Genomic DNA, 21,511 nt, shown 5'->3' on the forward strand with positions numbered 1-21,511 from the left:
CTTTAGATTTAGTTGAAGGCTGCACTCTTGATCCATTCACATAATGGCTTGTTGGCCTTTTGGTTGATCCAACAACTTGGTGATTTTGAGTAGTGTAACTTGGTGACTAAAAAAAACATTTATTTTTCACCTAATTTTAAGATTCTGTCATAAAGAGCACATGTTCAACTGAATGAAAAAACCCATTTCTCCCCATCTCAAGAGCAAATAAAACCAAAACGTTAAAAAAAAAACTATAGCAAGTGCATCTTAAGTGCCAAATAAAGTAACAGGTTTGATGACTTCTTAAATCAGCCATGAATCAATCCCCATGTGATCGGGGGAATGGAGTCTCGTAGTTTACAAAAGAGAGGGGCAATTAAATGCAAGCTTCACAAAAATGTTTGAATTGTTAAAACATTTCTAGCCCGTCTATCTATGGGTAACAGGGTTGATGTCTTATGCTCAATTTCCCACCACCAAACACCAGAAAACGGTCAAAAATAGTTGAACCAGCTCACCTGCTTTTATACTAGAATTTGACAATTAGATGTTCAATGTCTCTTTTGACATTAGAAATCAGATTCATTGAATGTTCCATGTGGTCTATATTAAAGGGCACTTCATGTAATATAACAGGCGTTTAAAATTCAATATGTGTGCACAATTTAAACTTAAAATAGGGATGTGAAAGGCACTCATTTCGTGGAACGAGCCCTTTATTACAAATATCAAGTGAACATAGTGTGTTGTTTATTCCTGAGGCAGCAATATACACATAATGAAGGAAAATAGCAAAGGTTTATTCCTTCACGCAAAGGGAAAACACATGAACAGCAGCATCCTGGAATGAAACTTCTCCACCAGTCCACATATTCCCAAATCAAACAACAAGTTAACTTCATGAGTGACATCCAAAGAGACATTAATACAATTAGATGAAAATCACAACAGCTCACAAACTGCTTCCCTCATTACTGACAAACGGACTGATGTGTTTCATAACCTACAAAAGCCTCAAAATTATCACCCAGTGGATGTTATTTACACAGAATTAAAAAATAAAATAAAAAGTCTAATATATACCAATACATTTCTTAACACTCCTTATAAATACCTCGCCTGAAGCTGTGGAAAGGTAAAGCATGTCTGGATAGACAGTGGCTGTGTTGGGAGGTGTATTCATGTATCAGTGGCTTACTGTCTGTCTTCTTCTGGTGATACAAATATCTGGGCATATTAGAAGGATATTCCATTATTCTTTGAGTGATTTCTAACTTAAACGCTGTGGAAATATATATATATATATATATATAAAAACAAATCTTGTTTATGTCCCAGATTGAGATTATGCGAGGCTGGCCCACGCAGAGCTCTCCTCTTTGTCACTTTTACGTTTGCACTCGAGGCAAGTGTTCGGAAAATACATTTCTCCCCGCATCTGAAGACACATCATCTAGGCTTAGGATAATATTGAAATCTTGGATTTCCCGACATGTGCAAAGGGGATGTATTGAAGTTTTTATGACTGTGTTACCGACTACTTGTTTCTGTTAAAAATGAGATGTCTCTAAAACTCATTTTGATGCTGGGCTTTAAGTGATTTAAAATCTGCTCAGTTTCTTGAATTCTCATATCCAGCACAGGTTATGGTTGTTTTATTTAGTTCATCAAATGAAATCACCTGGGAACATCAATTTCATGGATTTCAAACAGAAAAAAAGGGTACAGTAAAAGAAGAAGAAGACATTTTTACAAATTAAAAATCAAAGACAGTCAACCTCAAGTCAACATTTATGACTCTGGGACTTCATTTGGTGCGATACAAAATCGAATCAGAGTGCATAAAAATCCAACTAAACATTGAGCAAAAGTAAGATACAAAAACACCACCACTATATCAGCTGTCATAAACATTGCAGTGCAACTCCCCAAAGTACGATCGTATAAATAGGACCTAATTTCACAGAAAATGTAACTATCGTTTTAAAGAAGTGTGTGTGTGTGTGTTTGGAGATGGTAAGGGAAAGGGATGGATGTGACTAGGGAGCCATAAAAACAACACACTCACTTTACATTAAAATTATCTCATGTTTAATGGCAAATGTTTACTCGAGTTAAAACCACCGTTTTGTGGTGACGGTAGGAGGTTGGGTTGAGGGGGGGAGATATGCCAAGTGTATGAGTGGTGTGGGTTGAGGAGGACTGTGTGGGTAGGGGCGGGCTCTAGGACCTCGGGGAGTGGTGGGGAGGGCTGCCGGGGTATTAGCTCAGTTCAGGGCGATGTCAGGACAATTAGAGGTATACCACGGCGCACTGTGCACAGCGCCTGTCAGCCTTAATCTCAGCCACTGCAACCACTGCTCCGTGGCCCGGACCACAGACGAGCCACAGCCCACGGGAAACGCTAACACTCAGCCCATATTGTTTTGACAGTTGCGCTCATCTAGAAATAACGCAAAACGCTATTGCAATGTATACACCACCACCCTGCACTCTGCCGGTAAAACAATACACGTGCGAGCTGGGAGATAAATTCAGCCAGAAGAGAGAGAGAGATCACACAGAGATGAGGGAGGAAGGAGGAAAAGATGGAGAGGGAAGACAGAGAGGATTTTATGCACCTCCTCCACCCCCCCCTGCGTTTCCCTCCTGCTGGTGCAGTTCTATAGGTCGTTGTGGTTGTGGTCGTGGTCGGGTTTGGTTCTGTGGGAGCTGCGTGTAGTGACCGTGTTGGAGGTCTCCTCCTCCTCCCCAGTCTGTAAAGCCTCACTGAAGAACTGGAAAATGGAGTTGAAACTCCTCCATGACGTCAGCTCGTGTCGCTCTGTACCTGCACAACACACACACACATAGCACAAAGAGACAGTGTTAACTTAACAGTCCACTGTGTGACCATAGTGAGGATAATCAAATAATGAAAACTAACATACACCACAGTTACATCACACACACCTAATGGGTTACAGATAAATCATTTTGTTAACGGAGCATGTAAATCCCCTCCTCTACACCTGGAGAAGCTTATTGTGTGTCCACTTTCAAGCAAAATGCTTATAGGACATTACATCCATTCCAACCTTTGACCTAGCAGTCCAACGGGATAGTCTTAATATTTCATCCAACTTGATTCATGATCGTGCACACCCGATACCCTCCAGTGTCTGTCTTTTAATTGAATGGGAGTTATGCACAATGGATGCACTAAGCGAAACCAGTGGACCGTTATTCATTCATTCTCAGAGCTGCTTGAGAGAGGAAGCGGTGAGAAGGCACTAAGGCAGCCAGCGTATCAGGTGGTCTGGGTTTCCCCTCCCTTCTCCAGGTGAGCCGGTTCCCATGTTGGGGTCACAGGGAGCCTGAAATCTGGTACACACGCCTCAGGTTCCTCTCGGCTCTCCGAGGTCAGGGGATCGCTGCGTCGCTCTGAAAGCTCCCACGCAACACCTCCGCCACGGTGCGACGACAGCACACCAATGCAGCTGCTCCACCGCCAGCTCCTCGGCAACCATTTACAACCAATTGCTTATGGCTTAGTTCCCTACTAGCTGGCGGCTAGGCTGCTTAGCCACATGCTCTACTGTACCGCGTTGAGAAGCAGTAACCAGAGGCCATCCCAGGGAAAACGGGTCACAGAGTGATACAATGGTGTTCTATCCCCTGATATCTCAGATACACAGTGAGAATTAGTCATAGCAGGGTCCAGTTCTTCCACTGTATTAGCCCTCGGATAGACTCCTAGACCATTAGGTTTATGTACCTGGTACCAATACAGCCGCACACACTATCAGTTAATGAGGCCATTGTTGCTTTGTTGATGGGTCAAGGCACCAGTTAAGTGAGAGCCCTCTCCTCCTCTCGTCCTGCTCTCTCCTCTACATGCACCAGGCTGGAGGGATACAATTAAAAAGCACCTTTAAGGCCCTCTACAAATAGTGTCCTTTGATGGCTGCTGTATTGACCCCGTGTTAATTAGATTGACCCCCTGGCTGGCTGTGATAATGGATAGAGGTGGAGGGGGTGGCCAAGGCTGGGATGGTCTACCGGGCGGTCAATCAACTGGACTCTACATGGTTTACCAGGCTAGCCTATGATCGCTGCCTCAGGTCAGATTGACTAGCCTGGCAATCAGTGAGTCACTAACCCCCAGACAGACTAACAGTGTGCTACCTGTGTAGGGCTCAACGCAACAATACACACCCCTGGAAAACAAAGACACAGGCCTGCTCACATCTATAATTTATATCCAATTTGAAGCACAGGGATCTCTCCTCCTCCGCTTTTTTCCTCCTCATCCCTCCATTACAAGTGTTTTTATATCTTTCCTTTTTCTTTCCGCAGGAGCGATCGAAGCCAAGGCTCTCCCATTTTCACCTCAAACCTGAGCTGAACTCCGGAATGCCGCGAACTGTTACACCCTATCCCAGCGCCGGGGTCAGTGGGAGTGCGTCTCCTTTTCGCTATGCAGACGAACCGGGCCCCTCCGTCAACCTCCGTATAAGCTCCCCCCTGTCTGCGGAAGGAGCGGCATCCGATGTCTCCCGGCGCCCGGGCCTTGATAGCTAACAGCCTTTTACTGCCTTCGCCCACTCCTCCTGTAAAAAGTAGAGTGTGTGGAAGCTAATGGATGTTGTCAGTGGTGTGTTCTGAGCGCTGATTTAAAGGGAACCCACCAGCCAGGCTTCTCTCAGAGTTAGCCTGACCGCTGGACTACCTGGGTGAGGAGTACGAGATGAGGAGGATAGTTTGCTCACTCATGCTACAAATCACATTTATATCCTTAAAAGATATGGAGATCGATTAAATGCCACGGTGTCGTGTGGAAAGTGAATTCTGTCCTATAAACAGCCTGTGAGAGGACTCGCCTTTTTCCTCCCTCCCCCTGTTTCGGGTTGTAGTCTCTTACGTAAAAGTTAATTGAGCCACTGATTTCAGTGCTCAGGTCACAGGGGCTCGAAATATACTGGTGGAAACTGCAAACCTCTCCCAGATTCATTAGTTTATTTATATTTTACATTACTATTCCGGGTTCATTGTGAAAAAGCAAAAAGTGTTTGTATTATTTGTACTTTTTACCCCCCTATTTTGTGATATCCAATTGGTAGTTACAGTCTTGTCCCATCGCTGCAACTCCCCTACGGTCTCGGGAGAGACGAAGGTCGTTAATCCGGAAGCCAGCCGCCCCAATGTGTTGGAGGAAACACCGGCCAACTGGCGACCAAAGTCTGCTTGCACAAGGAGTTGCTAGAGTGCTATGGGACAAGGAAATACCGGCCGCCCTCCCCTCCTCTCCTCTAACCCGGATGACGCTAGGCCAATTGTGCACCGCTTCATGGGTCTCCCAGTCACGGACGGCTGTGACACAGCCTGGGATCGAACACAGGGCTGTAGTGACGCCTCAAGTACTGCGATGCAGTGCCATAGACAGCTGCGCCACTCGGGCGGCCAGAAAAATAAAATGTTGCGCAGAGGCTCACTTTTTTATACTTCTTGAGATGTGATGTTTTCATAATGCTGGACATACATTAATATACAGTGCATTTGGAAAGTATTCAGACCCCTTGACTTGTTTTGTTACGTTACGTTACAGCTTTACAGCTTTAATCTAAAGTTGAATAAATCGTTTTTTCCCCTTATCAATCTACACACAAAACCACATAACGACAAAGCAAAAACAGGTTTTTAGAAATTTTGGCAAATATATAAAACCTGAAATATCACATTTACATAAGTATTCAGACCCTTTACTCAGTACTTTGTTGAAGCACTTTTGGCAGCGATTACAGCCGGGAATCTTCTTGGGTATGACACTACAAACTTGGCACACCTGTATTTCTGCAGATCCTGTCAGATCCTGCTATGTCAGGTTGGATGGGTAGTGTTGCAACACAGCTATTTTCAGGTATCTCCAGAAATGTTCGATTGGGTTCAAGTCCGGGCTCTGGCTGGACCACTCAAGGACATTCAGACTTGTCCCGAAGCCACTCATGCGTTGTATTGGCTGTGTGCTTAGGGTCGTTGTCCTGTTGGTAGGTGAACCTTCGCCAGTCTGAGGACCTGAGCGCTCTGGATCAGATTTTCATCAAGGATCTCTCTGTACTTTGCTGCGTGCATCCTTCCCTCGATCCTAACTAGTCTCCCAGTCCCTGCCGCGGAAAAACATCCCCACGGCATGATGCTGCCACCACCATGCTTCACCGTAGGGATGGTGCCAGGGTTCATGAGTTCAATCTTGGTTTCATCAGACCAGATAATCTTGTTTCTCATGGTCTGAGAGTCCTTTAGGTGCCTTTTGGCAAACTCCAAGCGGGCTGTCATGTGCCTTTTACTGAGGAGTCGCTTCCAACTGACCACTCTACCATAAAGGCCTGATTGGTGGAGTGCCGCAGAGATGGTTGTCCTTCTGGAAGGTGCTCCTGTATCCACAGAGGAATGCTGGAGATCGGGTTCTCGGTCACCTCCCTGACCAAGGCCCTTCTCCCCTGATTGCTCAGTTTCGAAGGGCGGCCAGATCTAGGAAGAGTCTTGGTGGTTCCAAACGTCTTCCATTTAAAAATGAATAAGGCAACTGTGTTCTTGGGGTCCTTCAATGCTGCTGAAATTTGTTGGTACCCTTCACCAGACCTGTGCCTCGACACAATCCTGTCTCGGAGCTCTACGGACAATTCCTTCCACCTCATGGTTTTTGCTCTGACATGAACTGTCAACTGTGGGAGCTTATATAGACCGGTGTGTGCCTTTCCAAATCATACCCAATCAAGTAAATTTACCACAGGTGGACTACAATCAAGTTGTAGAAACATCTCAAGCATGATCGATGGAAATAGGATGCACTAGAGCTCAATTACGAGTCACACAGAGAAAGATTTGAATACTTATGTAAATTAGGTATCTTTTAAAAATATTTAATAAATGAGCAAACGTTTTTGCTTCGTCATTATGGGCTATTATGTAGATTGATGAGGATTTTTATTTATTTAATCCATTTTAGAATAAGGCTGTAATTAAATATGGAAAGGGGGAAGGGGTCTGAATACTTTCCGAATGCACTTCATGCATACTATATTAATATAATCCCCTCTAAGCCTCTCTATTGGTTGTCCTGTGTTCTTTCACCCCTCTAAACCTCTATATTGGTTGTCCTGTGTTCTTTCACCCCTCTACCCCTCTCTATTGGTTGTCCTGTGTTCTTTCACCTCTCTACGCCTCTCTATTGGTTGTCCTGTGTTCTTTCACCCCTCTACGCCTCTGTATTGGTTGTCCTGTGTTCTTTCACCCCTCTACTCCTCTGTATTGGTTGTCCTGTGTTCTTTCACCCCTCTACGCCTCTGTATTGGTTGTCCTGTGTTCTTTCACCCCTCTACTCCTCTGTATTGGTTGTCCTGTGTTCTTTCACCCCTCTACGCCTCTGTATTGGTTGTCCTGTGTTCTTTCACCCCTCTACTCCTCTGTATTGGTTGTCCTGTGTTCTTTCACCCCTCTACGCCTCTCTATTGGTTGTCCTGTGTTCTTTCACCCCTCTACGCCTCTGTATTGGTTGTCCTGTGTTCTTTAACCACTCTACTCCTCTGTATTGGTTGTCCTGTGTTCTTTCACCCCTCTACGCCTCTGTATTGGTTGTCCTGTGGTCTTTCACCCCTCTACTCCTCTGTATTGGTTGTCCTGTGTTCTTTCACCCCTCTACGCCTCTGTATTGGTTGTCCTGTGTTCTTTCACCCCTCTACTCCTCTGTATTGGTTGTCCTGTGTTCTTTCACCCCTCTACGCCTCTGTATTGGTTGTCCTGTGTTCTTTCACCCCTCTACTCCTCTGTATTGGTTGTCCTGTGTTCTTTCACCCCTCTACGCCTCTGTATTGGTTGTCCTGTGTTCTTTCACCCCTCTACTCCTCTGTATTGGTTGTCCTGTGTTCTTTCACCCCTCTACGCCTCTGTATTGGTTGTCCTGTGTTCTTTCACCCCTCTACTCCTCTGTATTGGTTGTCCTGTGTTCTTTCACCCCTCTACGCCTCTGTATTGGTTGTCCTGTGTTCTTTCACCCCTCTACTCCTCTGTATTGGTTGTCCTGTGTTCTTTCACCCCTCTACGCCTCTGTATTGGTTGTCCTGTGTTCTTTCACCCCTCTACTCCTCTGTATTGGTTGTCCTGTGTTCTTTCACCCCTCTACGCCTCTGTATTGGTTGTCCTGTGTTCTTTCACCCCTCTACGCCTCTGTATTGGTTGTCCTGTGTTCTTTCACCCCTCTACTCCTCTGTATTGGTTGTCCTGTGTTCTTTCACCCCTCCACGCCTCTGTATTGGTTGTCCTGTGTCTTTCACCCCTCTACCCCTCTCTATTGGTTGTCCTGTGTTCTTTCACCCCTCTACGCCTCTGTATTGGTTGTCCTGTTTTCTTTCACCCCTCTACTCCTCTGTATTGGTTGTCCTGTTTTCTTTTACCCCTCTACGTCTCTGTATTGGTTGTCCTGTGTTCTTTCACCCCTCTACGCCTCTGTATTGGTTGTCCTGTGTTCTTTCACCCCTCTACGCCTCTGTATTGGTTGTCCTGTGTTCTTTCACCCCTCTACTCCTCTGTATTGGTTGTCCTGTGTTCTTTCACCCCTCTACTCCTCTCTATTGGTTGTCCTGTGTTCTTTCACCCCTCTACGCCTCTGTATTGGTTGTCCTGTGTTCTTTCACCCCTCTACTCCTCTGTATTGGTTGTCCTGTGTTCTTTCACCCCTCTGTATTGGTTGTCCTGTGTTCTTTCACCCCTCTACGCCTCTGTATTGGTTGTCCTGTGTTCTTTCACCCCTCTACTCCTCTGTATTGGTTGTCCTGTGTTCTTTCACCCCTCTACTCCTCTGTATTGGTTGTCCTGTGTTCTTTCACCCCTCTACGCCTCTGTATTGGTTGTCCTGTGTTCTTTCACCCCTCCAAGCCTCTCTATTGGTTGTCCTGTGTTCTTTCACCCCTCTACGCCTCTATATTGGTTGTCCTGTGTTCTTTCACCCCTCTAAGCCTCTCTATTGGTTGTCCTGTGTTCTTTCACCCCTCTACGCCTCTGTATTGGTTGTCCTGTGTTCTCTCACCCCTCCAAGCCTCTCTATTGGTTGTCCTGTGTTCTCTCACCCCTCCAAGCCTCTCTATTGGTTGTCCTATGTTCTCCTCTCTCATTACGGCATGTGACAGACAGCGCCAACAGATGCAGTCTATTTGATCCTAGATGCTTAGCCTCCCCTGTCACAGCCACTGGATCCCTCTCAGAGTAATTGACTGACTGTTTGATCTCTATGAGACGACACACACACACACACACACACACACACACACACACACACACACACACACACACACACACACACACACACACACACACACACACACACACACACACACACACACACTATTGTTATCAGTGGTGTGGGATGAAGTAAGGGAACATGACGTGTGTTTGAGGGGAAAAAGTCCTCCGTAGCTGTGGGCCATGCTTTTTTTTCATCCCCTCACCAGTCGCTGCATGCTGTATGTTGTCACAAGTGGTAATCTCCTGTGATAGTTGGGTATTTCAAAACAAACGGTAGGTGACTGAAGAGCCAAAGTAACGCCCCGAGTGATAGTCAGAGAGAAAGACAGAATCAAAGCACGCTGGCTATAATTAGTTTTCATCGGTGGTACATTATTTAAAGCCCCGCCACTTAATTGCTTGTGTACTAATGGCCTATTTTATGTGAATCAAACTTTTTTTTCATAATTCATAATTACATTGATGTGAGCATGAAGGGCCATATATCTTTGCTGCATTTATTACAGAAATACATATGCATATTCAGCCTAGTCTGTGAGGCACCGTACATCTCATGTTTTGGTTCGTTTTGGAACAAATTGATTTCATTTTGTACATTTAAAAGCTTAATCATTTCCCTAGACATTGAAATCTATTTAATATTTAATCGACCAGGACTTCACAAGATAAATACATGCAATGGTCATTACCGGAAATGAGGTTCATAGAATTTCAAACTCTTATTTAATATTCTGCAAGTCAATGTTCAACTTTTTTGTTTCGCCAAATGTATCAAACTACGAGTAATCATTTTCTTGAGTGAATTGTTATCATGCCCTTATCAAAGGTCATCTAAGCTGTTTCTATCCAGTCTGGACATTGAACGCACTGACATGCAGCGAGGGGCAGCTATTCTGTAACACTATCTCACAGTGTGTTTGTGGAAACTATCTATTGCATAGATCAACGGTGGGGAATCGCTATCTGTGTCCTGCTTGTTAGACGATCGGATATCCACTCCTGAAGCGGACTGTTATTAGTTTATCTGCCGTGCGGGGGTGTGTGGGGCCGTGCTGGGTGAGTGGGGCCGCTGAGGGCACCCCGGCCATTTTGTCTGCCTGTCAGAGGGCCCCGGTGTGTCACTGCCAGAGGAAGAGGTCAAACGAAGTCAAAGCAGGTGCCAGGGTCACTCAGCTCGGCCCCCACACTCACGGAGCACGGAAACAAGGCTACGGTCAAACAACTGTTGATTTCAATCTAAATGTGGGACTTCTCCCTGCCTCCATTCACCATTTCATTAACTCCTTCCAGACAAAGGAGACACAGTGAAGTCAGACTTAATCATGACGACATATTTGTCATTCCCTGTAACCCCCTCTGTGGTTAGTTTTATTTGAATCAAATCAATAGATTAATCCAATTCACAATCCACACAAACAGAAAAAAAAACACAAACACCGACACAATTTACAGAAACGCACAGCATTTCATTAAAACAGCACTACCATTTTAATGCGATTCAATTTTTATGATTACCGGTAAGTGGGGTCTGTCTGTTTCCTCTATCTCTCTCGTACTGTTTTTTAATTACTTTCCTTATTATTGTGTGTTGTTGTTGGAGAAAACAAGGCAAAACTCATTCCACATCACTAGATGAGGAACCTGAATGACTAGCTCGGGGGGACGGACGACGACGACTTGATATTTACTTTAAAAGAGAGAGATTTCAACACTGACTTGTTGAAATAGTCTCTTCATTTTTGCTCATATTATTCAAACCATCAACTGGGAGACCAGTGGGGCCAAATAATGGATGACCGCACGCACTCTCTCTCTCTCTCTCTCTCTCTCTCTCTCTCTCTCTCTCTCTCTCTCTCTCTCTCTCTCTCTCTCTCTCTCTCTCTCTCTCTCTCTCTCTCTCTCTCTCTCTCTCTCTCTCTCTCTCTCTCTCTCTCTCTCTCTCTCTCTCTCTCTCTCTCTCTCTCTCTCTCTCTCTCTCTCCTTCACCCTGCCCAGAGACAGAGTGCTTTTTTATTTTAAAGTGAATGACTGGCCTTGGCTGCTATAAAGGACCCTGCTTTTATATACTTGGAGGAGAGTATTTACAAGATAACCCGAGCCCAAGGACAGCGCAAGCTATTGGATACGAGTGTCTGACTCTCCAGTGTCCCGTTCAGTAAAATCGAAGCCAAAACATGAACCCACTCCGACAACACCTCTCAATGTCAACGGGCTTCTCTCTCCAGGGTCGCATGTGCATCAGGGACATGGGCCCCCACTGTAGAGGGCCTTCAGAGACATCTTCCCCTCTACAAAATGAACTGTTTTAATAAATATCTGAATTCATTCATGGAAATGTTTTCATCTAAAGATATTTTTACCTGGATTCATACACATTCCTATTTGTTCTCTGTCTTCAAATTTATGAAGGCTATTGAGAATATTAATTATTTTTGAATATAATTACTATTTTTTGTCTCCTGAAAAAACAATTTCACAGCCTTATTGCAATTAGAGTAGGGATACAGGTGATATGCTTTCAATGTATCCTTTTCAATAACATTCTATGGCCTATTGTTGGTAAGTAGGGATGTAACCCTGCTTAAAACTCTTCCTAGAGGCACATCTGTCGACACTTCACCACTATACAGTGGGGTCCGGAATTATAGGGATGAGAAGAATCTCCAAAAATAAAATAAAACCCTGGAATGAGTAGGTGTGTCCAAACTTTGGACACACCTACTCATTCCAGTTAAAAATATATATATATATATATATATATATATTTTTTTTAAACAATTTTCTACATTGTAGAATAATAGTGTAGACATCAACACTATGAAATAACACACATGGAATCATGTAGTAACCAAAAAAGTGTTATAATATATTTATAATAAATATATTTTAGATTTGATATTCTTCAAAGTAGCCACCCTTTGCCTTGATGACAGCTTTGCACAGCTTTTGGCACTCTCTCAAATAGCTTCATGAGGTAGTCACCTGGAATGCATTTCAATTAACAGGTGGGCCTTGTTAAAAATGTATTTGTGGAATTTCTTTCCTTCTTAATGCATTTGAGCCAATCAGTTGTGTTGTGACAAGGTAAGGGGGTATACAGAAGATAGCCATATCTGGTAGAAGACCAAGTCCATACTATGGCAAGAACAGCTCAAATAATGAAAGAGAAACGACAGTCCATCATTAGTTTAAGACATGAAGGTCAGTCAATGCGAAACATTTCAACAACTTTGAAAGTTTCTTCAAGTGCATTCGCAAAAACCATCAAGCGCTATGATGAAACTGGCTCTCATGAGGACCGCCAGAGGAAAGGAAGACCCAGAGTTACCTCTGCTGCAGAGGATAAGTTCATTAGAGTTAACGGCACCTCAGATTGCAGCCCAAATAAATGCTTCACAGAGTTCAAGTAACAGACACATCTCAACATCAACTGTTCAGAGGAGACTGCGTGAATCAAGCCTTCATGGTCGAATTACTGCAAAGAAACCACTACTAAGAAGAAGAGACTTGCTTGGGCAAGGAAACACGAGAAATGGACATTAGACCGGTGGAAATCTGTCCTTTGGTCTGATGAGTCCAAATTCGAGATTTCTGGTTCCAACAGCTCTGTCTTTGTGAGACGCAGAGTAGGTGAATGGATGATCTCCGCACGTGTGGTTCCCAGAGTGAAGCATGGAGGAGGAGGTGTGATGGTGCTTTGCTGGTGACACTGTCAGTGATTTATTTAGAGTTCAAGGCACACTTAACCAGCATGGCTACCACAGCATTCTGCAGCGATACACCATCCCATCTGGTTTGCTCTTAGTGGGATTATCATTTGTTTTTCAACAGGACAATGACCCAACACACCTTCAGGTTGTGTAAGGGGTAGATGACCAAGAAGGAGAGTGATAGAGTGCTGCATCAGATGACCTGGCCTCCACAATCACCCGACCTCAACCTAATTGAGATGGTTTGGGATGAGTTAGATAGCAGAGTGAAGGAAAAGCAGTCAACAAGTGCTCAGCATATGTGGGAACTCCATCAATACTGTTGGACAAGCAGTATCACGAGGCTGGTTGAGAGAATGCATACAATATACAGTAGCTCAGTATTTGTATGATTTATTTCATACAGTATTTTTTTCCTTATCTTTATCAAGGGATTCAATAATTCTGGATGCTACTGTATATTCCATATAGGACATTCTAACTAGGAACCCACCAACGAGGGCTTCAATTAAAAAATGATAAATTAAAGACATCAGCAAATGACAAAGCATCTCTTTCACTTTCATATTCAGTGAGATCAAGGTCACCATATTTTGCTCAGAAAAAAAAGCTTGTGAAATGGTGTACATTTCCTGAATGTTTTTATGACTGTAAAGGTGGGGCGCCGTGCATGTGCCGTAGAAGTTAGATGCTTGTCTTCTAATAGTAAAAGATAGTTAAATCAGTTATTGGATCTAATATCACAGTTGCAAGATGTTCCCTGTAGAATTGAGTATTTATGGCATGCACATGAATTAATACCGTTGATTAATATCAGTTAATATCAAGCAGGTTTTGATATTTGATTGGGAGGTTAGAGACATGTTTTGTTTCGCTTTCAGTGTGGTTGAACTTATTTCGAATAGAACTGCACTACTCACACTGAAAAACAAGTGACATTAACTATTCTATTCCTTGAATTGTGAACATGTATCAACGGAACACAGCGCATATCTAATCATAGAATCATTTGTGATTATGGGGTTAAATTCCCGCCTGGATATCCGATCGTCTAACAAGCAGGACACAGATTTGATAGAAGTCAGTCTGTGTACAAAATGTGTGTGTACGTGTGTGTACTTAGATTAGTAGAGTGTACGAGAGAGCCAGTCCCTAGCGCCACGTAGAATTCGCTCTTTGTTTGATCTGGCTCGTCATTGGTGGGGATTTCAATGGTAAACACTCTGGATCCACTAGCTCGCCTGACACAGTTTTGTTTTTGGCCCATTGATGGGGAATGGAGAGCGTCTGTTTCCATGGCCAGCCCTAGTGTGCCTCTAAAGGGAGGCCCACAAAGCCTGTCCATTAGCAGGAGTACACACCCCCTCGTCAGGGCCGGGGTCATGGTGGAGCCCAACACAACCCTGCCAAACACACATACACACACACTTGCGTATATGCACGTATGCGCACGCACACACCTTCCTTCGCTCTTAAACATAATGAGCCATCCAACATTCACACAGTGAGGGTTGAGCCCCAGACAATCTCAACCTGCACTCTCACTACAACCCCCCCCCCCCACCTAAACACAAAACACTCACCCTTCCCACACACACACACAGACTCTCTCTCTCACACACACACACACACACACACACACACACACACACACACACACACACACACACACACACACACACACACACACACACACACACACACACACACACACACCCTCTGCTCTACTTTGACAAAATACAAAGGAGCACACACAAACACGCAAGAAAGCACACGCACGCGCGCTTACACAGACACACACACACCTCCCTAGTGCTTAAAGACAATGCCTTCAGAGACCCTCACAGCAACCCTCACTACACTTCAGTATAATGCCTTGACAGACAGACAAACACATAGACAGAGACTCTCACACATGCACACACAACCTCGGCTCTACTTTGACACATTACGAGGTAGCACACACACACAGACACGCATGAAAGAAAGCAAGCACGCATGCACACACACACACCTCCCTAGTGCTTAAAGACAATGCCTTCAGAGACCCTCACAGCACCCCTCACTACACTTCAGTATAATGCCTTGACAGACATACATACAGACAGACAGACAGACAGGCAGACAGACAGACAGACAGACAGACAGACAGACAGACAGACAGACAGACAGACAGGCAGGCACGCACACACGCACACAGACACACACAGAGCTCCTGGGTTGCCTCAGTACTAACAGTGAGACACCCAGGGCCCGCTGGGGCTCAGGTAAGATGGCGAGCTGACAGACAGTGAGCTCAGCGCCGCTCCCACATGTTACCACGTCTAACACCAATGGGGCCCAGCTGCTACAATTAAAACACTACTCGCTTGCCTACCGCAGGCAGCTTCTCAATACTTAGCAACTCCCCGATGCACAAGCCGCATAAACATACACCTCTGAATACAAACACACACACACAAAATGACCTGTATGGAGTGTGTGAGAGAAGGTGTGTGTTTGTGTGTAAGGGGTATCACCCTTAACTTGGGCAAGAACTCAGAAGAGGACAGCCTCTTCAATATAGGTCTTATCTGTGTGTGGGTGTGTGTGTACTTTGCCAGGTCACACGTGACAAAAGTCAGTATCCGACGTCCTGACAGGTTGCATCACTGCCTGGTTTCGCAACTGCTCGGCCTCGGACCGCAAGGCACTACAGAGGGTAGTGCGAACGGCCCAGGACATCACTGGGGCCAAGCCTCCTGCCACCCAGGACATCGATACCAGGCAGTGTCAGAGGAAGGCCCTAAAAATGGTCAAAGACTCCAGCCACCCTAGTCATGGACTGTTCTCTCTGCTACCACATGGCAAGCGGTACAGGAGTACCAAGTCTAGGTCCAAAAGGCTTCTTAACAGCTTCTACCCACAAGCCATAAGACTCCTGAACAGCTAATCAAAGGGTTACCCAGACCCCTCTTTTACGCTGCTGCTACTCTCTGTTTATTATTTATGCATAGCCACTTTAACTCTACCTAGATGTACATATTACCTCAATTACCTCGACTAACCTGTGCGCATTCGATCCATGTCTGAGGTAAGATATGGGTAAGATAAGGGCAATAAATAAATAATTACAATTGAGCAATTAAACACTGGAGTGATAGATGTGCAGAAGATGAATGTGCAAGTAGAGATACTGGGGTGCAAAGGAGCAAAAAATAAATATAAATAAATAAAAGTATGGGGATGAGGTAGTTGGATGGGCTATTTACAGATGGGCTATGTACAGGTGCAGTGATCTGTGAGCTGCTCTGACAGCTAGTTTTTAAAGTTAGTGAGGGAGATATGAGTCTCCAGCTTCAGTGATTTTTGCAATTCGTTCCAGTCATTGGTAGCAGAGAACTGGAAGGAAAGGCGGCCAAATGAGGAATTGGCTTTGGGGGTGACCAGTGAAATATACCGGCTGGAGCGCGTGCTACGGGTGGGTGCTGCTATGATGACCAGTGAACTGAGATAATGCGGGGCTTTACCTAGCAGAGACTTATAGATGTCTTGGAGCCAGTGTGTTTGGCGATGAATATGAAGGCCAGCCAACGAGAGCATACAGGTCGCAGTGGTGGGTAGTATATGGGGCTTTGGTGACAAAACGGATGGCATCCAATTAGCTGAGTAGAGTGTTGCAGGCTATTTTGTAAGCTTAGATTGTAGGATGGCCAGGGTGTTAAGCATGTCCCAGTCACCTAACAGCACGAGCTCTGACGATAGATGGGGGGCAATCAATTCACATATGGTGTCCAGGGCACAGCTGGTGGCAGAAGGTTGTCTATAGCAAGCGGCATCGGTGAGAGACTTGTTTCTGTTAAGGTGAGTTTTTAAAAGTAGAAGCTCAAATTGTTTGGACACAGACCTTGATAGTAAGACAGAACTCTGCAACTCCGGCACCCATTGGCAGTTCGATCTTGTCAGAAAATGTTATAGTTTGGGATGGAAATTTCAGGGTTTTTGATGGCCTTCCTAAGCCAGGGTTCAGACACGGCTAGACCATCTGGGTTGGCAGTGTGCTAAAACAAACTTAGGGAGGAGGCTTCTAATGTTAACATGCATGAAACCAAGGCTTTTAAGGTTACAGAGTCAACAAATGAGAGCACCTGGGGAATGGGAGTGGAGCTAGGCACTGCAGGGCACTGCAGGGCCTCGGTTAACCTCTACATCACCAGAGGAACAGATGAGTAAAAAGAGCAGGTTTCTGGGCGCGTTAGAATAGATTCAAGGCAAAATGTACAGACAAGACTATGGTAGGATGTGAATACAGTGGAGGTAATCCTAGGCATTGAGTGACGATGGGAGGGGTTTTGTCTCTAGAGACACCATTTAAACCAGATGAGGTCACCGCATGTGTGGGAGGTGGAACAAAAGGGCTAGCTAAGGCATATTGAGCAGGGCTGGAGGTTCTACAGTGAAATAAGACAATAATCACTATCCAAAACAGCAATGGACAAGGCAAATTGACATTAGGGAGAGGCATGTGTAGCCGAGTGATCAGAGAGGTCCAGTGAGTTGCTAGGCGGGCTGGAGACACGGCGATTCAGACAGCTAGCGGGCTGGGGCTAGCAGAAGGGCCTGTCATGATGTTGCCCTCTTTGGGTACAGCAAGCCCCACCCCCTCTCCCTGCCTCCCCCTTGCCTCCTTCAACTAGGCTGCTGTGGTCAGAGAGAGTTCATAAATTCCTGAGGAGAAGACCCTGCCTCATGGCCACACCGTAGAGAGAGAGTGACGTTTCATAGAGAACAAAGGAATTTCTTCCACCTCACAGAACTTGAGGTCAGAACAAATTTCATGTTCCGGAGAAGGTATAAAAGATAGGTGAAGAATCCAGCTACGAACTGGTCCGTTTGTTACAACTTGGGGAAGCTCATGGGAGACGGTGTGGCCACATTACCATAACACTGTTTATATAATAGCCTCAGATATGATCTAATTGTTGTATAAGATGAATGAGTGAGTATGATACTGTTTGTAAACTTGTGTAATGTGATTTTGGACTGTTTAATGAAGGAAACTCCAATTCCCTTTTGAGTTGAACTAAATCAGAGGTCTGCCCCTGAGCCCAGTTAGGGTCAGGTATCCTGGGACAGCCCCTTTTCTGCAATTCCGAATAAAACCCAACTTTGAGAAATTCTCAAGTAGACCATGTTTCTCTCAATCACGGGAGTACAAAGGTTGCAGACAATTGCTGAATCTTTTAACCATACCATGTGGTTAAACTCTTAGACTATAGATACCGACAAAATAAGAACAAGTCTTTGATATTAATTACTCGTCTGGAGCTAGGAATTCGGTATCATTGAACGCAAAGAATGACAACCGCTGAAACATCCATGTTCAGAGTGACATTCTGAATGTCACTCTGAACAATACACTCTAACCACAACAGAGAGAGAGAGAGAGAGAGAGAGAGAGAGAGAGGACGAAAACTCTCCAACAGAAACTAACTTTTCAACAAAGATCCTGACGACACACTGAGCGTAAATATATATATTGATTGCAATTGTTCCCAAATTAGTGAGCGTTCATGTGCAAAGGATTAGCATTTCAATTGTTATAATTATCAACTGTAGTGTTTCATCTTAGTCGACCCCCACTTCCCTTTTGTCTAACAAGCCGCCATGCCGGTTTAGCCCACTAGGGCACATTCTCCTATCATTTCTTGTAACCATATTTACTTTGTTGTTTTATTTTTGCATTTCTGTGAATTACTTAGTTAGTAATAAATAAATGATTTAAGACATTAAATTGACGTATGGATGACTCATAGTGAAGACTGGGTTCGTGCAGATAACCAACAATTTACAACGTTTGGAATGAGACTAACGTGAGGTAAAATAAATAATTCATTCATTCGAAGAGTAATGGATCAGATATAAAATATCTGAAAAGTTATTTCAGGAAATTATAACTTTGTAATCTGAATATTTTCCTTGGTGCCCCGACTTCCGAGTTAATTCACACTTACATGATTAATCAGTTTGATCGCGTAATACTAATTACAGAGAATCTTTGATAAAAACTAAGTCTTCAATTTAATGATAGTAAAGACACGACAGTCCTTAGGACGTCGCGGGCGGAAGAAGTCTGTTGCAGCCCCCTCGTGCGGTTACGTTGGCAGACCAGTTGTGATGGATCAGCGGGGTCCGTGTAGTAAAAGGGTTCAGGCCAATTGACAAAATAGGTATTGTAGCCCAAGAAATTAACTGATGGACCTCTTCAGCTAACAGTCCAATATGCTCCAGACAGCTAGTGGGCCACAGCCATGCAGATGGGCATTCAGGGGACATCGCGACAGAGGATCCTGTTGAAAAAAACCCACTTAGGGCAACAGTGAGCGCTGTTACCTTCTAGTAGGTTTCTGTTTTTCTAGGGCACTGTGGATGGGGATAGCGGTTGGTTGTAAGCATCTGCCTCTGATTCCAAAAGTTGCAAGCGATTTTGTTTTAAGCCTGTGTGTGTCCGGGCGCCGAAGACGTGGATGTCGATTAAGGCAGCCCCACGCACCTCTCTGATTCAGAGGGGTTGGGTTTAATGCGGAAGACACATTTCATTCTGAAGACACAACCATTCTGAGTTCATGCCTGAACTTAACGTTAAACACTTCTAAATTTGGCGTTTGCAACAACTTTGAAATTTGACGTTTGAGAAGCATGAACGTCTAATTCTGACGTGGGACTGTGAGAGTTGGACTGTGTACTAGCCATGCAGCACTGGCTGTGGTGGAGAGTAAGAATCAATGTGTTTTTGCACGAGAAGTGATTGGCTGGTATACCTGGGGCTAGCACAGTGTGGAGTGCACCACCACCCACACCCACACACTGAAGGGAGGCATTCCACCTAGATCATGGTAGAGTACCATACAGGAGTGGGTGTGTGGCATTTTACATCACCATAATCAAATCACTTTGTCTTTATGCCAGTATACTGCGCCAGTCCCACTGTCTGTCCGCCAGAGACTGTGCTTTTCTACATATCAAAAGCTGCTTTGACAAAGTGTATTGGAGAGCCATGCCAAAATTGGATCGGGTTTCTTCCTCAGTCTACGACGTGACACCTCACCAAGAAGGAAGCCAGAGAGTGTCTAAGGGAGTGCGTCATAAAAACACTTGGTTTCTGACACAGCGGTGTTAAATATGGTATGGGATGTGTGTGTGTACCTACTAGACTCCAGCTGTGGCTCATGGGTTTCAGTACATTCCCCAGACAGACACGTCAACCAGAGAGTGTCTGAGGAGGGGGGTGTAGGCGTAGGCTGCCATCTTGTTTGGAACCCTGTTAGACGTGAGCATGGAGAGGCCTGTCCTGCCATGTACAGTTGTGGCCAAAAGTTTTGAGAATGACACAAATATTAATTTCCACAAAGTTTGCTGCTTCAGTGTCTTTAGATATTTTTGTCAGATGTTACTACGCAATACTGAAGTATGATTACAAGCATTTCATAAGTGTCGAAGGCTTTTATTGACAATTACATGAAGTTGATGCAAAGAGTCAATATTTACAGTGTTGACCCTTCTTTTTCAAGACCTCTGCAATCTGCCCTGGCATGCTGTCAATTAACTTCTGAGCCACATCCTGACTGATGGCAGCCCAATATTTCATAATCAATGCTTGGAGTTTGTCAGAATTTGTGGGTTTTTGTTTGTCCAACCGCCTCTTGAGGATTGACCACAAGTTCTCAATGGGATTAAGGCCTGGGGAGTTTCCTGGCCATGGATCCAAAATATCGATGTTTTGTTCCCCAAGCCACTTAGTTATCACTTTTGCCTTATGGCCAGCTTCTCCATTATGCTGGGAAAGGCATTGTTTGTCACCAAACTATTCATGGATGGTTGGGAGAAGTTGCTCTCGGAGAATGTGTTGGTACCATTCTTCATTCATGGCTGTGTTCTTTGGCAAAATTGTGAGTGAGCCCACTCCCTTGGCTGATAAGCAACCCCACACACATGAATGGTCTCAGGATGCTTTACTGTTGGCATGACACAGGGCTGATGATAGTATTCACCTTGTCTTCTCCTTGTCTTCTCCGGACAAGCTTTTTTTCAGTCTGTCCCTGATGTTTTTCCTGAAGAGAAGTGGCTTCTTTGCTGCCCTTCTTGACACCAGGCCATACTCCAAAAGTCTTTGCCACACTGTGTGCAGATGCACTCACATCAGCCTGCTGCCATTCCTGAGCAAGCTTTACTGGTGGTGCCCCGATCCCACAGCTGAATCAACTTTAGGAGACGGTCCTGGCACTTGCTGGAATTTCTTGAGTGCCCTAAAGCCTTCTTCACAACAATTGAACCGCTCTCCTTGAAGTTCTTGATGACCCGTGTGAAGCACTTTTTGTGCAAAGCAATGATGGCGGCACATGTTTCCTTACAGGTAACCATGTTTGACAGAGAAAGAACAATGATTCCAAGCACCACCCTCCTTTTGAAGCTTCCAGTCTGTTATTCGAACTCAATCAGCATGACAGAGTGATCTCCAGCCTCTTCAACACTCACACCTGTGTTAACGAGACCTTTTGTGG

At 44.7% G+C, this 21,511-nt stretch overlaps 1 protein-coding gene across 5 annotated transcripts in view; it reads right to left on the reverse strand.

Moving 5' to 3' along the window:
* Nucleotides 1-710: 710 nt before the first annotated feature.
* LOC118357810 (cotranscriptional regulator FAM172A homolog) overlaps nt 711-21,511 on the reverse strand; it is a 230,206-nt gene continuing 209,405 nt past the window's right edge. For all 5 annotated transcript variants that reach the window (XM_052478524.1, XM_052478518.1, XM_052478523.1 and 2 more), the window contains one exon: nt 711-2,812. In XM_052478524.1, the coding sequence (XP_052334484.1) occupies nt 2,646-2,812 (167 nt within the window). In that variant the 3' untranslated portion in view covers nt 711-2,645. The remainder of the gene's footprint in view (nt 2,813-21,511) is intronic.

Source organism: Oncorhynchus keta, chromosome 25, assembly GCF_023373465.1.
Source record: "Oncorhynchus keta strain PuntledgeMale-10-30-2019 chromosome 25, Oket_V2, whole genome shotgun sequence".
NCBI lineage: Eukaryota > Metazoa > Chordata > Actinopteri > Salmoniformes > Salmonidae > Oncorhynchus > Oncorhynchus keta.